General features: G+C 41.3%; 2 protein-coding genes across 4 annotated transcripts in view; one reads left to right on the top strand and one right to left on the bottom strand.

Annotated features, from left to right (window-relative positions):
- The first annotated feature begins 2,634 nt into the window (after positions 1-2,634).
- adamtsl7 (ADAMTS-like 7) lies at positions 2,635-13,818 on the top strand. Of its 3 annotated transcripts, none has more exons than XM_031728140.2 (12): positions 2,635-2,782; positions 3,461-3,590; positions 3,761-3,936; positions 4,158-4,263; positions 6,894-7,070; positions 7,469-7,598; positions 8,501-8,723; positions 9,582-9,755; positions 9,877-10,050; positions 10,136-10,315; positions 10,965-11,109; positions 11,446-13,818. In XM_031728140.2, exons 1-12 carry the CDS (start codon positions 2,648-2,650, stop codon positions 11,598-11,600), a joined length of 1,905 nt encoding a protein of 634 aa, XP_031584000.2. In that variant the 5' UTR covers positions 2,635-2,647; the 3' UTR covers positions 11,601-13,818. The 3 variants fall into 3 exon arrangements, with proteins under 3 accessions (XP_031584000.2, XP_039469821.1, XP_039469820.1); XM_039613887.1 differs by having other exon boundaries at positions 6,921-7,070; XM_039613886.1 differs by having other exon boundaries at positions 3,464-3,590.
- The window catches only part of ptpn9b (protein tyrosine phosphatase non-receptor type 9b), a 30,589-nt gene continuing 27,312 nt past the window's right edge, over positions 13,096-16,372 (bottom strand). The window contains exon 13 of the mRNA XM_031728176.2: positions 13,096-15,852. Within this exon, the coding sequence (XP_031584036.1) occupies positions 15,629-15,852 (224 nt within the window). The 3' untranslated portion in view covers positions 13,096-15,628. The remainder of the gene's footprint in view (positions 15,853-16,372) is intronic.

Genomic DNA, 16,372 nt, shown 5'->3' on the forward strand with positions numbered 1-16,372 from the left:
TGTCCAGGTGTCAGCAGGATGACAGAACCACTCATTTGGTCTGTGCGGCAGCTGGACGGGATGGGACAGAGGCACATCAAACAACCACAGCTGGAAGCAAACACAGGAGAAATTGAGTGTGAGGAGACGGGAGAGTGAAAAGGAGAAAAGAGAGCGGCGAGAGCAGGGTGGAAAGTGGAAAACAGAGGAAAATGGAGACCAGTATGAGGTTTTAAAAGAACGAAATCTTGAATGTCTTTTACCATTTTGTCTTTGTATCGTTTGTACTTTGTGGTCATTGTGGTCAGCATAGACACACATACACAATCACTTACACACCGACGAAAACATATTTTAAACACTTACATACGGTTGATTGTCTGGAAAGCAACAGCCATATTTTTTTAACAGATCTCAGCCAGTCTAAAATCTGCATGAGCTCATAGTTTTACTGCACATTTAAACATATTTTGAATGTATTGTAACATACTGCAAGGCGCGGGGTGTTCCCCCCTCGGGGTCCTTTTATAAGATACAACTCAAAGAATTAAAAAAAAAAATGTTATAATGCTGTTGAGAGCAAATTTTGTTACACCAAATGGTTTTAACAGACAGCCCGGGACTGCCAAGGCCATGTCCAGCCAGCAAAGTTTCACATATAAGCATCAGTAGATAATCATAACAGTCAGGCAAAAAAATGACATGAACAAAATCCTGGTGTGATCGCACGGAAACTTTTAAAAACAATAACAAACATCATGTTAGCAGGATGTGTGTAATATGCAGGCTGTGCATCCATGTCGTGCATTTGTTTATGGATGTATGCTGTTGTGTGCTGTCATTCAAGTAGATCTCTGCATTAAGGAGCTGCTGTATGAAGGTAAACATGTTGCAAAATGAGCTTGTAAAATGTGAGATTCTACAAGCTTTCACATTTTGCAAGATATTTACCTTCATACATATTTAGCTCCATACTGCTGTACCATCTCCAGCGAGTGTATAATGAGACATGCTGTAGCAGCTATAAAGGTGTCACAACCGAAAACAGACATTGTGGTCCTAACAGCTTCTGTCTTGTACATCTAGTATCCTCTGACAGATTCTTGGAGGTTCCCAGAATGCCTGTGTCATTAGTCCATGGCTGCTGGGTGTTCACTGCAGGGGACTGGCGTCTTAGACCTGGATGGTTGCCAGAGAGGGTTGAAGTAAAGAAAAAGAGGGGCATGTATGTCCGTGTTTAGATGTACAACATGTGTATGTAGGTGCATGCTATCATAAAGGTTGTTTGTGCTGCACTTTGCCTCGCTGTCTCCAGTCAGAGGGTTCATGCTAAACACTCAAAAGTAGAGATGTAAAGCTTTGCAGAACAACAGTCAGATTTTCGTTCTCACTCAAGCTCTTTAAACAGTGGCCCGATTGGCCATGTACAACAGACATTGCATCACAGCACTTTATCCACACATATGTGTCTCATATATCTTTTTAGAGTCCATACATAAACACGAGCGCATACACAATCACAAAGAAAGGGGCTCTCAGAGAAGTTGGGAAAGTTTTGATCCTGGCAATTTCACACCCATGTTGTGAACAGCTGCAGGGTCAATCGAAGGGCAGTCTGTGGGGGGGGGGGTTTCAGGTCTGAAATGTTGTCACTCCATTCAGCAAGACAGGTAAAACATGTTTTTATCTGCCCCCTACCTCCCGAAGTGGCTCTGTGTCATAAGTTTTGATAGACCTGACTCTCATTGCTCCTCTCTACGCAACATGAAACAGTGGAACTAGGCAAGCCTCACTACATTGTGTGTTTACAGGGCAAAAACAGTCCTCTTCCCAGAACTAAAACATTCAGCCAAGGTAATATATTACACCCATATGTGTTTGCACTCCTCCAAATCATTCATGTCCATCCAAAATATTAGCCAAAACTCTCAAACTGAAGACCTTGGGAGTGTGTGACAGTGGGGTTTTGAATGCAGGCCAGTGAATTTACAGTAATGTTAAAAGCAATCTGATCATCAACCGACAGAGCAACATGGTAGTAAACTGAGTCATGATAAAATGGCAAAATAATGTGTGTGAATCATTTATTCAGGGAATTTAAATCACCAGGGAACAATGCCACTCAGTGCTTGTGTGTGTTTGATTTTCAGTCCATCCTCTAGTAGTTTGCTGTAGGCTTTTGATTCCCCCCCCCCCCCCCAAAAAAAAATTTCTAAAGGTGTTTCCCATCATCACTAAAATATAATAAAAACAATAACTCAAAACATAACAAGCCTTATACAGCAAAAAGAAAAAAAAAGTGGGTGGAGAAGAAAGAAGTATGCATCTCCATAGCCCCACAATCCTGCATGATGATTCAAAGGGAGAGATATTGTCTTTGGACAAGCTTTAGGATATGCTGCAGGAGTCTGTCCATTTTTCTCGCTCACACACGCTCTCCATGAGCTGTCACAGAATTCATACCGAGGAGTAAAATGGTGGTGAAATCAACTTAAAAGGACACCTACATTTGTAACTTTCTTTCAGCACTTCTCCTTACATCCTTCCCAAACTGTCCTTTTTCCCTCCCACCCCTTAAGCCAACCCCAACTCTCAAACACACACTCCCCTCATTACAGATGTTTGTCTATGTGAGTGTGTGAGATTGTCCTCCTCTCTCAGTCTCTTCATGGCTGGATTGTGGCAGCAGCCCTGCTATCTGGGGCAGGGTCGAGTTCTGGCTCTGCTGCACTCGATCTGTCTTCTCTCCCCAGCCACAGGTGCTCTTTCTTGGGATAACGCAGTAGGCTTGTCCCCTCTGGAGGTAAGACGTCCACACTTTCATGGGGAGGGGGAGTACAGAGTATGAGTTTCAAGGGGAAGGCATGGCATGCTAAGTTATATCCTTACTTTGTAATATAGATAGTGCTTGTTCTGATGCAAAATGCAAGTAACAATCTTTCAAAAATGGGGAGGCAGGAGTGGGATTGAGTTTGGGGTCGGGGGGGTAGGGGTCCTACACTGCAGACGATCAGTTTGATTTATCATCTCTGTTTGTGCCACTCAGGCTGAGAGTAATCACTAACAGACTGAGTAATATCAGACTGTAAATAAAATTTCAAATGCGAAGAACCAGAGAAAATGTTGAAAGAGAGATGACAGGAACGGAGCAGATGAGCCAAACTCATTTGCAAAATGGAGATCTGCACTGTGGAGGATTGGAGAGGAAGACCAGAAAGGTTCCCCAATTCAAACCAACTGTTGGACCGAGTGAGCTATGGGATTTCCAGCAAGAGGGAGGGAGAGCAAGATTCATGAGTGAAAACGAGAGAAAAAGAACAGCAATGTGATCCAGCGGAATCTGTGATTATACTGTTGAAAATAATATGGGTGATGCTGAAACTATGGTAAAGAGAGTAAGCAGAAAGTGTCTGAACATGTACAAAAGTGCAGTGTTGTGGCTTTGTGTGCATAAAACATGTGCCAGTGTATGTGTTGGCAGCAGTTTGAGGTGGTGAAGGGGAATTTTTCTCGGACTTTCCTTCACGTTGGCTACCATAAGATTACAGAGATTCCTGCAGGAGCATGCAACATCAGCATCCAGGAGACCAAAAAGAGCCAAAATTATCTGGGTACACACACACACACACACACACACACACACACACACACACACACACACACACACACACACACACACACACACACACACACACACACACACACATAACCATATCTAATAGCACAAGTATTTCCAGAATGACAAGCACCAATGCAGTAAACAATCGTGGGGATTTTCCAGCTCTGCTCAGCCAACGTGGTGTCTCCATCATCAACGGAAACTGGCTAATCAATAGACCCGGGATCTACGCTGCTCTGGGAACGCATCTGACATATCGACGACCCAATGAGATCCGGTCTCGTAATGGAGAGTCCATCACTGCACCGGGGCCACTGACTGAGGACCTGCACGTCTATGTGAGATGGAAAATGAAAAACACTGATGTGACAAAGTTCATGAAAATTGAAAACAATTTGAGCTTCATTATGAGATACAAGTTTCTTTATATGACTGACAAATTATCAGAATTAAAAGTAGCAAATAAAAATACCTTCCAAGGAGGCCTATTAAGATTTGCAAAGACAAATAGTATAAAAAAATACTACTTATCGGATCTTTTTTTCTTTCTTTTTCACAGCTGATTTACCAACAACCATTTCCTACTGTGCAATATGAATACAGCATGCCTTTAAACCGATACCTAGCTCCTGAGCCAGGTACACCTTCTGCTGTTCTTCCCTTGGGTGAGTAAACTCACTAACATGCTTAAGCACACAAACTGTATTTGAGTTACTCACTTTGGCCACAGTGTCAGTATCTCATTATCAGGACTATGGTTTACCCTCAGACAGCATGTGCCCCTTTTTGGCTTCTCTTTGTGTTTGGTTAAGCTCGCACTGCAGGGTGACATCATTTCTTATCATTTTCAGCAAAACTGTTCATTTGATCATTTGATTAGGATTTCAATGACATTTCTGATACAGGTCAAAATTTCTCCTGGCAAAGAACCCTTTGCCACACACTGAGACAAGATAAGCTGTCACTTATGCCAGATTTGGCCTCAGGCCTCACCTGGCCATGAAACTGCTTCTCAGTCAAATGCGTAATATTTTTTGGATCCCCTGTAAATGTGACAGGGTATCAAAATGTCTATAATTCCTGAACAGTTGATGCAATATTTTCTTAAACTCCATGAACCAAAGCTGAAAGCCTGCACTTTATTCACATCTTGTTTGATTTAAAACCCACTGTGGTGATGTACAGAGGCAAAATTATGAGCATTGTTTCATTTTATAAATATTTATGGACCTAACTGTATGCAGTAAAGCCCCCTTGGACTTGTTGGTTTGATAGTCGTAACCAGATTAAAACTAAGAATAAGGTCATTTTCTGTATATTTCCCAAAAGTTGGTTTTAGTTAGTTTTGCAACTACAGAGCCTTTTGACATCTTTTTCTAGCGTCCAGTTTTTATTTTTATTTCAGTGAACTAAAGTGTTTTGTTCACACTTAGCTTTAGTTTTTAGTCTAGTGTTTGTTCACTATAATAGCCTACATACAAATTCACACAGTCCTTAAAACAGATCTTAGTAGCCATATTAAATAAAATCACCGGTGTGGCAGCCCTATGGTTGTACTTGTAACATTTTAAGTTATATTATACAGGGTGGGCCATTTATATGGATACACCGTAATAAAATGGGAATGGTTGGTGATATTAAAGTCCTGTTTGTGGCACATTAGTATATGTGAGGGGGAAAACTCCTCAAGATGGGTGGTGACCATGGTGGCCATTTAGAAGTCGGCCATCTTGGATACAACTTTTGTTTTTTCAATAGGAAGAGGGCCATGTGACACATCAGACTTATTGGTAATGTCACAAGAAAAACAATGGTGTGCTTGGTTTCAACGTAACTTTATTCTTTCATGAGTTATTTACAAGTTTCTGACCACTTTCTGACCACTTATAAAATGTGTTCAATGTGCTGCCCATTGTGTTGGATTGTCAATGCAACCCTCTTCTCCCACTTTTCACACACTGATAGCAACACCGCAGGAGAAATGCCAGCACAGGCATCCAGTAACCGTAGTTTCAGGTACTGCACATCTCGTATCTTCACACCATAGACAATTGCCTTCAGATGACCCCAAAGATAAAAGTCTAAGGGGGTCAGATCGGGAGACCTTGGGGGCCATTCAACTGGCCCATGACGACCAATCCACTTTCCAGGAAACTGTTCATCTAGGAATGCTCGGACCTGGCACCCATAATGTGGTGGTGCACCATCTTGCTGGAAAACCTCAGGGAGCGTGCCAGCTTCAGTGCATAAAGAGGGAAACACATCATCATGTAGCAATTTCAAATATCCAGTGGCCTTGAGGTTTCCATTGATGAAGAATGGACCCACTATCGTTGTACCCCATATACCACACCAAACCATCACTTTTGTTGTTCCAACAGTCTTGGAGGGATCCATCCAATGTGGGTTAGTGTCAGACCAATAGCGGTGGTTTTGTTTGTTAACTTCACCATTCACATAAAAGTTTGCCTCATCACTGAACAAAATCTTCTGCGTGAACTGAGGGTCCTGTTCCAATTTTTGTTTTGCCCATTCTGCAAATTCTGTGCGCCGATCTGGGTCATCCTCGTTGAGATGCTGCAGTAGCTGGAGTTTGTAAGGGTGCCATTTGTGAGTAGCTAATATCCGCTGAAGGGATGTTTGACTAATGCCACTCTCCAGTGACATGCGGCGAGTGCTACGCTGTGGGCTGAATGAAGCTAGGACAGCCACTGTTTCTTCATTAGTGACAGTTTTCTTGCATCCACATTTTGGCAAATCCAACACTGAACCAGTTTCATGAAACTTAGCAAGCAGTTTGCTAACTGTAGCATGGGAGATGGGTGGTCTCGTAGGGTGTCTTGCATTGAAATCTGCTGCAATGACCCGGTTACTGCGTTCACCAGATATCAACACAATTTCGATCCGCTTCTCACGTGTTAACCTCTTCGACATGTCAATGGCTGTGAACAAAGAGAAACTTGTACATAACTCATGAAAGAATAAAGTTACGTTGAAACCAAGCACACCATTGTTTTTCTTGTGACATTACCAATAAGTTTGATGTGTCACATGGCCCTCTTCCTATTGAAAAAACAAAAGTTGTATCCAAGATGGCCGACTTCTAAATAGCCACCATGGTCACCACCCATCTTGAGGAGTTTTCCCCCTCACATATACTAATGTGCCACAAACAGGACTTTAATATCACCAACCATTCCCATTTTATTACGGTGTATCCATATAAATGGCCCACCCTGTATTTTAAGTTACCCCACTTCTTCTCTGGCACCTCTAAACTCTAACTTTCTTGTAGCTGAGACAGTAGATTTCTCCTATCCAGATGATGATGGCAACACCAAACAAAGCATCATCAAGGAGGCACGGCATCCCAACCAGGTTCCCTCTTACCCTACTGTGAACTCTGAGTCTCACGTCACCTACACCTGGATGAAAACTGGGCACACAGAGTGCAGCACAACCTGTGGCACTGGTAAGAAGTTAGTTAGTTAGTTCCCAAATCTTAATCTGATAGCACTAACAGTATCTACGCCTGGGGCCATCGGGAATGGCAAGTTGTAAAGAAAAGAAAAGCATATAATAATAGCTTACACAATCAAAGATGGCCACAGTGGGTAGCTCTGCATGTCTGATTTGGCAGATATTATCTCACGGATTTGTATGTCCTCTCAGGATGAAACCAGGGATCTCTCATTTGTTTGGTAAATGTGTAAACTACTAAACCATAGAGCCACTTAAATAAAGAAATCAAGTCACTAACTGAAACAGTCTGTAAGACAATGGGCTTCTCCATAACTGTGCATAAGCACACATATATTTCACTCTCCTATTTAATTTTTTCCCCTGGGTGTTTGTCTATGTCTTTGCCAGGCAAGCATCAGGTGGTCTGGGAGTGTGTTGAGAAGGATTCCCAGACGGCTGTTCCCGCTGACTTTTGTCACTCTGCCATTGAAACAACAACGTGGGAAGAAGACTGCAACATACAGCCCTGTCCTGCATAGTGAGCGACACCCACAGACACCTGATGTCCTATTCTGTTAGATGTGGCTAATGCACAGACTGAGCTACATATAAACTACACATGACGCACACAGTATTACTTCCACATGGTGCTGTGACTCTCGGGGTGAACCCTGATCACTTGCACACGTCCTAGCCGTAAGTCAGCCAGTAAGTCGCACTAAATCTCTTTGGTGTGGCTTCATTTTTCATGTCGTGCGGTAAATACCACTCTGCTTTACTGCTGCCAAGATGTTAGGACATTAACTTTATGTTTGGTTGTGGGTCTGTCAGATATTTTGCCCACAGTGTCAGTGATCCATGATTGCTGTCATCGTGAAATATATGTTTATGTTTTTACTTGGAATGTGGCAGAAACAGAGGGTTCTAAAACCAAGACATGAGTAGTAAGAAAAGTAAAGACTTCTGAATTTGAACAGCACTTTTTGGGCTCCAGCGATAGCCTTTTGTATGATCTGTTTTCCTCTAAAAAGAAAAACTAACAAGTAACCTTTAAGACCATGGTGAAGTGGTCACACAAAATTTTTATTTATACAGTGCTGAATCATAATAACAGTCCCCTCAAGGCACTTTATATTGTAAGGTAAAAAATTTATAGTGATATGAGAGAAAACCCCAGCAATCAACTCCCTATGAGCAAGCACTTGGCAACAGTGGTAAGGAAAAACTCCCTTTTAACAGGAAGAAACCTTCACCAGAACCAGGCTCATGGAGTGGCTCGTTGGGGGTAAAGGGGAGGAAGATACGCTGTGGAAAAGAGGAACTTAGTAGTTGTGGTCACCAAGAAGACAGAGCTAAGACAAAGACAATTTGGTGAAGGTCTTTAGTAAACGTATGCATCAACATTAAAGCACATCACTTCTCTATTCTCTTGGTTAACAGCTGGGACGTAGGCGAGTGGTCAGAGTGCAGTAGAAGGTGTGGACCTGGGACCCAGCATCGCCAGGTCATCTGCCGCCAAGTCACCGACGTTCACGCCAGTGGGACAGAAACTTCAGTTACTGTGACGTCAGAGCTGTGCGGTTCATCTGACATGCCAGTGACCCAGTCTACATGCCAGCTGAAGATCTGCAGTCAGTGGGATATACGATCAGAGTGGAGCCCTGTGAGAAAACACACATTTCATGAATACTTACGAACAGCTGTAGTATTAGGAGTGTAATTTTATCAGTCGTGGGGGAAGTCTTTAGGTATTTAAGTAATCCAGACAAGTCTCCACTGCTGTTACGTCCCCAGCTCTCTAGAGGAAAAGCGGAGCAACAACAATTAGCTAGTGTGGAATAGGCTGGGGCTTAGTTAAAATGTTTTACAACACAAAACACCATGAAAAAATGGAAAGGAACAGGAAAAAAAACAGAACCAACCAAGTGTGGTACAGGTGATGTTCGTTTTACTCTGGGCTATACCTAGCTCAGTCTCTAGAGTAGGAAAACCATCCAAAATGGTAATATAACACTTCTTAAGATACATTTAATTTTAACACACATATCAGCCAACAAATAACATGTTACATTTGCAACAAACAGAAAACTAGTCAGACAGCTAAAGTCACAGCTGCCTCTTTTAAGCCAGTAGTTGCAATTAGTGGGGCCTGACTGCAGCACAGGACTGAAGCTTTGAATCAATCAGCAGTGGTGGTAGGCAGGCCAAAGAGCAGGCGCAGGGACCAATCAGGAGAAGGAGAGCATATGAAACAATTAAATCATACAAGTTGTAAAGAGTGGGAGACCCAAAGGAGTAAAAATGAAAAGCACTACCACTAACCAGCAAAGTATAACTAGCTAACAACGTTGTGTATAATGTGTATCTTATGCCATTCATTTCAGCAATACAGCCATGAGTGGGCATTTAGGAAAACAAACATGCTACATAGCTGCAGAAAAGGAATTTACATGTCACTGAATAAAATGAACACAGTGATTTTCATGAGAAACAAATCTAGCTCTCTCATCTTCTCCTCCAGTGTTCAGTACCCTGTGGAGTTGGCCAGCGCACCAGGGAGGTGGTGTGTGTGAGCAACCAGGGCGATGTGGATGATGATCAGGAGTGTAACATGAACCTGAAGCCAGACACAATACAGAACTGTGACATGGGACTTTGTGCACGCAGCTGGTTCACCTCTATCTGGAGCCAGCGGGTAATATTGAAACTGTGTGTGTTAGATGTTGTGTTTGAGGAGACTGTGACAGGACTTGCAAATAAAGTTAAATTTCAAAATGGGACCAAATAAAATGAAATGTGTGTGTGATGCTCCTTAGTGCTCTGCAGAGTGTGGTAGAGGCAGTCGAACCAGGTCTGTAGTATGCCTGATGGATCATGTGACAAATCTGCCTTTGGATAGCTGTGAAGGGGAACGCCCGCCAGAAGTGACATCATGTGATTCAGGGCCATGCCAAAATCGTCTGGAATGGTATACAGGACCTTGGAGTCAGGTAATTCACAGACACACACAAATCATTGCAAACTGTGCAAACAACATCCATTTGAAGACTCACTTATGTGTGTGGGTAATTTAAGTGTTCTACAGAGTGTGGGAATGGCACGCAGACCCGAAGTGTGGCTTGCATTTTCAACAGCGATGGTCAAATGGAAGTTGTGGACCAGTTAAAATGTTCCAGTCTTTCGAAGCCAATCACAGCTCAGCCCTGCAGACTGAAGCCATGTGGTGTCCAGTGGTATGTTACGGAGTGGAGTGCGGTAAGTGTACCCAACGTCTAAATCAGTTCTGGCAGCTCCAGATTCAACATAATTTATCCAATATATCCACTATTCCTCCTCTGCACACATCCATCTCAGCCTTGTCTCTCTGACTTTGTCTCCAAACTGGTCAACATGACCTGCCCTTATGATATAATAATTTCTAATCCTGTCAATTCTGGTCACTCCCAATTAAAATCTCACCATCCTCAGTTACTCCACATAAACCTTGTCATTGCAGCTATGCTTGTGGCTATCCTTTTGTCACAAATCATCCCTGACATTCATCTTTACCCACTCCACCCTGCCTGCCCTCTTTTCTTCACCTCTCTTATATACTATCCTTTGCATTGGATGTTTGGCCCAAAGCATTTAATCTCATCTACGTTCACTAACTCTACTCCTTGCAGCATCTCTGTGTCCCCTTTAATGTAGAGTGGTCTATGTCTTTAAGTCATAGACCACTCTAATTTTTACTGAGACTGTTTCCTCATTAAAAAGTGCAAGATCTGCAGTTATCCCAAGGGCAACAGGAGACCATTAAAATGTATTTTTCAGTATCTAAATTTTTTTTTTTTTTTTTTAAATGAACCAATTTGTGACAAACTGGTTAGTTTGTGTGTAATCTGTCTTGATCCTATGACCTCAGTGTTCACGGACCTGTAATGCTGGCTTCCGCGTGCGCGAGGTCCGTTGTCTTGCTGACAACATTGTCCCAAGCGATCGCTGTGATCCCAGCTTAATCCCAGAGAGTCGAGAAGAATGCAACGAACAGCCTTGTGTAGCTGAAATAGGTAAGCATGCCAAGCAGTGTTGTACGACAGCAGTTCAGCTGCATACTGCGTGGTCAGTGTTAGACCCCTTACATCACAGAAAGCTCAGACGATGAAGATGCTGATTCAGGTCCAACTGCCTCAAACAAAAAGAACTCAGAGCCTAATGTGGTCCATATACAGTAAATTTGAGTCTTTTGCCTTGGTATTTTGTAGGATGATTAAATTAGTCCCATCTCTTCTATCAAGGTTAGCCAGTTTAGTAGTTGCTCCAAGCAGATGAGTGCACTAAACAACAGACAGAAAATACAATTATCTAAAATATCTTTACCCTTTTTCCCCTCTTTTCCTTCACAGATCCATTATGCAGTGATAAGTATCATAACTGCATGGTGGTGGTTCAAGCCAGACTGTGTGTTTACTCATATTACAGAAGTGTCTGCTGTGCGTCCTGCTCTCGTGCCCAGGAAACACACCCCAACTCTTTTCAAAACAATCACATACGCAGGTGATGCTGCAGTGAAACTCAAGGAACAAACAGCTCTGTGATGACATCAACTTATTGTTGAATAGTGCTTTAATATTGGGATGCCTGAAACTTTTTTATCCTCACAACAACACACAGACAAACACACATGCTCTTTCATAGGACGTTCACAATGTTTAAATCTGCAGTCCAAGTGTAACATTAAAGTGGACACATCCAATGTTTACTTGTATATTTATTCTTAATAAAGTTTCTGTAACTTCTGGTATTCTACTGCTTTGTTTTGCTTTTTATTAAATAAACATTACAAAATTAAAGAATATATTAAAGAATATATATAAAAAACTGATCAAATATACCTGCTTTCTATCAAATGTATTCACTCTGTAATAGCTGTTCCTGGTTTAGGTCTGTGACTGGTTGATATCATTAGAGTTTAGTTGTCTCGATAAATAAGGAGCCAGCTGTGACATGATCAGGTGTGAAATGAAGCGCCAGCATGAAAGGATCGGGCAGGCCATCGTTACCTCTTTTTTTTTTTTACTGATCTAATGCTGCTGCACAGCAAAATGTCTGTGCCCAATGCTGGAACCACTGACGAGTTTTGCCATTAAAGGGTCTATAGCAAGAAATTAATCTACAACTGGCAGATTTTGCTCAACATGGTTTTCTTTCCACTTAAATGTCTTTAACTTCTGTTAGTAATACTACATGATAATGGCTACATCGAAACACTTATGCTAAATTAGTGGTGATAACTTTTCATTTTTATAAAGATGGGGTTCTTAATGGTGACGCTCTCTGTGCAAAAGGTTTTGGTAGTTGTACTTTATTTTTGCAGCATGTGGAAGTTGTAGTTCTTATAGTTTTTTCCCCCTTGCGTTTTCTCCACATACTTAGGTATCTAATTTACTATCTTAGTTGTCACATCATCACCCATTCTTTACGTCATACTGTTTTGAGCTGGCAGTGTGAAGGGATCTAAACAGAATCCTTAAAACCTAGTCGTGATTCCAAACACTGTGAAAATATTTAAACTGTAACACAGGATCTCAGATAACTTTGCAAGACCTCAGTTGGTTTAAATGTTTAACTGGAAACTGTTTTTTAGATGGAGTAATGCCTAAGGTTTTTACTATGATGCATTAATGTGGAAGATAAGTAGGTTGAGCTGGATTGAACTTTTACTTTTAATATAAAGTTATGCCTCATATTTTAGAATCTCAGTCTCAGTTACATGCCTTAATTAAAATATCTGTGCCACACCATAGCCAATAAATAATGTGGAGTGAAAAGTAATGGAGGTGTGAAGTAGAACTATGAGGGAATTCGAGTGCATTACATTTGCACTGGAGTAACGAATACTTACACTGTCACATTTCTGCACTAGTGCAAAGAGCAGACCACAGTCTACAGACTGTCAGCTGAATGCTTAATACTTCAAAGATCCCATCAACCCATTTCTGTATGTGAAAGCAATTTTGTAATTCCAATTTCAATGAAAGAGAAAAAGGTGGACATGTTCTTACTACACATTTAATCTTTGCAATACTCTTTTTCAGCCAAGAGATCACATTAGCTTTGTAACCATTTAAGATAGTAAGACCATTTCTTTAATGGGACAGCTGGGCTGACAGCATGTAAAAGTCTGTAATTCAATCGCATGAACTCCAAGCACAAGAGACATTAAATGAACACCAGTGACAAATGCACATTGCATTCTCAGTTTCTTACAAAACAAATTAAATGTAGCACGGGGATCAAAACTCTTGCATACCCACTCTCCCATCTTGTAGCTATACATATTTACTAGCAATGTTCCCAAGGTGCTCCAGGGTCTTTCGGTGTCCGTGGATGCAAGACTGCACCAGTAAGTCCATGCTTGCAGGCTGTTGAGGATGTGTGACAGGAAAACACTTTCAGATTGAGCCTAGGCCTTTGGCATTGAGGGATGCAAGGTCCACATTCACCAAAACAAAAACAAAAAAAGTCTTCACTAAATTGCTCGGACACCAGTACCCCAAAAACATTCAAGGCTCTCTCTCCATGCTGATAAACTTTATCCCATAATAATATATAGATATATATTTATATGAACAGAAATGCAGCCACGTCTTTTTTTTTTTTTTGCCGTTTTCTTCTCTTAATAGCTTTTTTGTTTGTTTTTGCTTTGTCCTTGGCATAAGGGGACCAGACAGTTGGATGTTAACATTACCGTTTCTATGATAAACTCTCTAAAAACACAAGTTAGCTTACCTGCTCCCTACCCCACCCCAACCCACCCCAACCCCTTATTGTCCTAAACTTGAACAATCACCATTTATACAAGTCAGTTCTGAAAATACTATGGCAAGTGACAGTTTCCACCTCAATGTCATTGTGAACAACAAAGAAAAATATATATAGTTCACTCCTCGTTCGATTTGTTCAGCTTATCAAATGCAATAACTGGTCTGTTTTTCCTTTGTTGCATCGTACCAACATTCACGGATTTTCAATAATGTAGAAGTTGTACAAAGACATAAATACAGTAGGATACAATACAGTAAAAAATACAAAATAAAGTTGATATAGATTTTTTTCCTTAAATGATAATTTACCAGAGGCAAACCCAGAAATGGATCTTTGACACTAGGCAAAAACACCCCCTGAGGTCAAATGATAAAAGAATAGCCACGTCTCAAAGCTAACTCCCAGATAACTCACTTTGTCATTTATACATAGTGTGCTATGTACAGGACTTATAGGCAAAATGTGGGGGTCCTGTGTGGCACAAGGTTAACGTGTTTTATGCAAGTGCACTAGTTTGGGTGTTACTTACTAGCGAGACATTAAGCTAAGGAAAACGTGAAGGCACAATTATCTGAGGGAGAGCATACCTCAGGAATCAAACAACAGTTGTGGTGTCAAGAGTCAGATTGAAAAAGAGGAGAACCAAGGGAGGAAATAAAAGCGTACAGTTTAAAGGTATGGTTCAGGGTCTTAGAAGGACGAGGCAGTGAATCAAGTTAAGGCCAAATTACTTAAGATCGTCCAATCAGAACGCTCCAACAGTAAAGACGATGTTAGACCTGACAAATCAGAGATTTGAAATACAACATTAGTTTAAAACCAGAACTCTTCTATATTTTTGTCATAGCCTGGCTCGCTACACAGGAATTCTTTCCTCAAGGTTAAGTCAATTATATTAAACAAGGCTTTTTTTTGCTGTTATTTCAGAAATTGTTATTATGCACAATAATGTATAAATGTATGTTACAAGAATATACATGGGCTTCAGTCTATAATATCTCAGTAAGGAGTACATCCAAGCATTCAGATTGCGGACTTTGGCTTTTAAAAGTTAGTCTACATATGCACAAATATGAAACTCACATAGAAAATGCACCATAGAAAAAATTAACATGGGAAAAACAAACAAACAAAAAAAACCCACATGGAAATGGACTAAATGGCTCACACACTGATCTGTCACAAACACTCTCTCAAAGAGAACCATTTCCTCTAAGAAAAAACAAAACAAAACAAAACTGTTTTCAAGTTTCACCTTTTCATACCCCGCACATTTTATCTGCAGTCACAGATTTGTTCAGAGTTGAGCAGAAACAAGAAATACAAAAAAGGACCAAAGATTCAGGTTTGGAGGGCTTTTAGGGGTAAAGTTCAAGTTTGTCATTCTTCATGTGCAAGTCAATATAAAAATGCTACTCGTACACTGCTTTTGTCGACAAGACAGGTTCGGGGCAGGCCAAACCCCCTGTAGTTTGCTAAATTTTTAAAAAAGGGGGCTTGGAAATTGGCAGGCCAGCTTGCTCGTCAATGCAGAGTTTCCACTGCACTGAATTTTCTTCTCCAGCTCTTTGCCTTCTCAGTTTATCAACTCGTGGGAAGAAGGAAGAGCAAATGCGGGAGTCTGCCATCTTGTGCCTCTTCTCTGTTATGGCTGAAGAGTCATCTCCTTTATGTACTCAGAATTGCCACTCCTCACTCTCATTCCTATGACTTCTGCTTAGATTGACTGTTCCGTTCATCTAATTACCCTCCGTATGTCTCTCACTCGCTGTCAGTCTCTAGCTCTGAGTCAGACCACTGCACTGGGCTCAGCTTCCCATTCCGCTGGGCATACTCAATGATTGCTGTGTAGCAGAAATAGTACTGGTCCCAGGTCTGGATGCTGAAAGCCCTCTGTGTACGCATCCGCCGCACCGTCTGACAGACATCTACTGTGCCAACATCCTCCAGCTGAGACAGGCAGATGTCCAGTGTGCAGAATGTGCCTAAACAGACATGAGGGATGAATATCGAGAAGTTACACTTAAAAGAACTCAATTACAAAAAAGGTTTTTGTTGGACACAAGACAACAGATTAAAACCTAAAAATAAATGCAACAGGTAACTGTACCAATCACAGAAAACACAAAGACTACAGCTCAGCAGAAGGAAAGAGGTTAATCAAGTAAAAGTCATCGTCTAAATAATACAAGGCAATACGACCTGCACACACAATACCTTACATTTGTTTACCAGATACACATTTGGTGGGATTTTAATTTTGTACATCAACTGCATGAATTACAATTAGGAAGGCAAGGCAGTGGCACTGATATATAAAGACACAAAGGTGGCTCACACACTGGTGAGGTACTTTTAAAATAACAGGTTGAAGATTGACCAACGTCCTCCCGCTTCATTGGCTGCAGGGATTTCCTTTAACTTAAAGAGAAGCCTTTGGCACAGTATAAGCCCTCTGAGCTAAACAGGCACTGTAAAAATCAGTTATGAGTTATGGGACAGATG

The sequence above is a fragment of the Oreochromis aureus genome, linkage group 6 (assembly GCF_013358895.1).
Source record: "Oreochromis aureus strain Israel breed Guangdong linkage group 6, ZZ_aureus, whole genome shotgun sequence".
Taxonomy (NCBI): domain Eukaryota; kingdom Metazoa; phylum Chordata; class Actinopteri; order Cichliformes; family Cichlidae; genus Oreochromis; species Oreochromis aureus.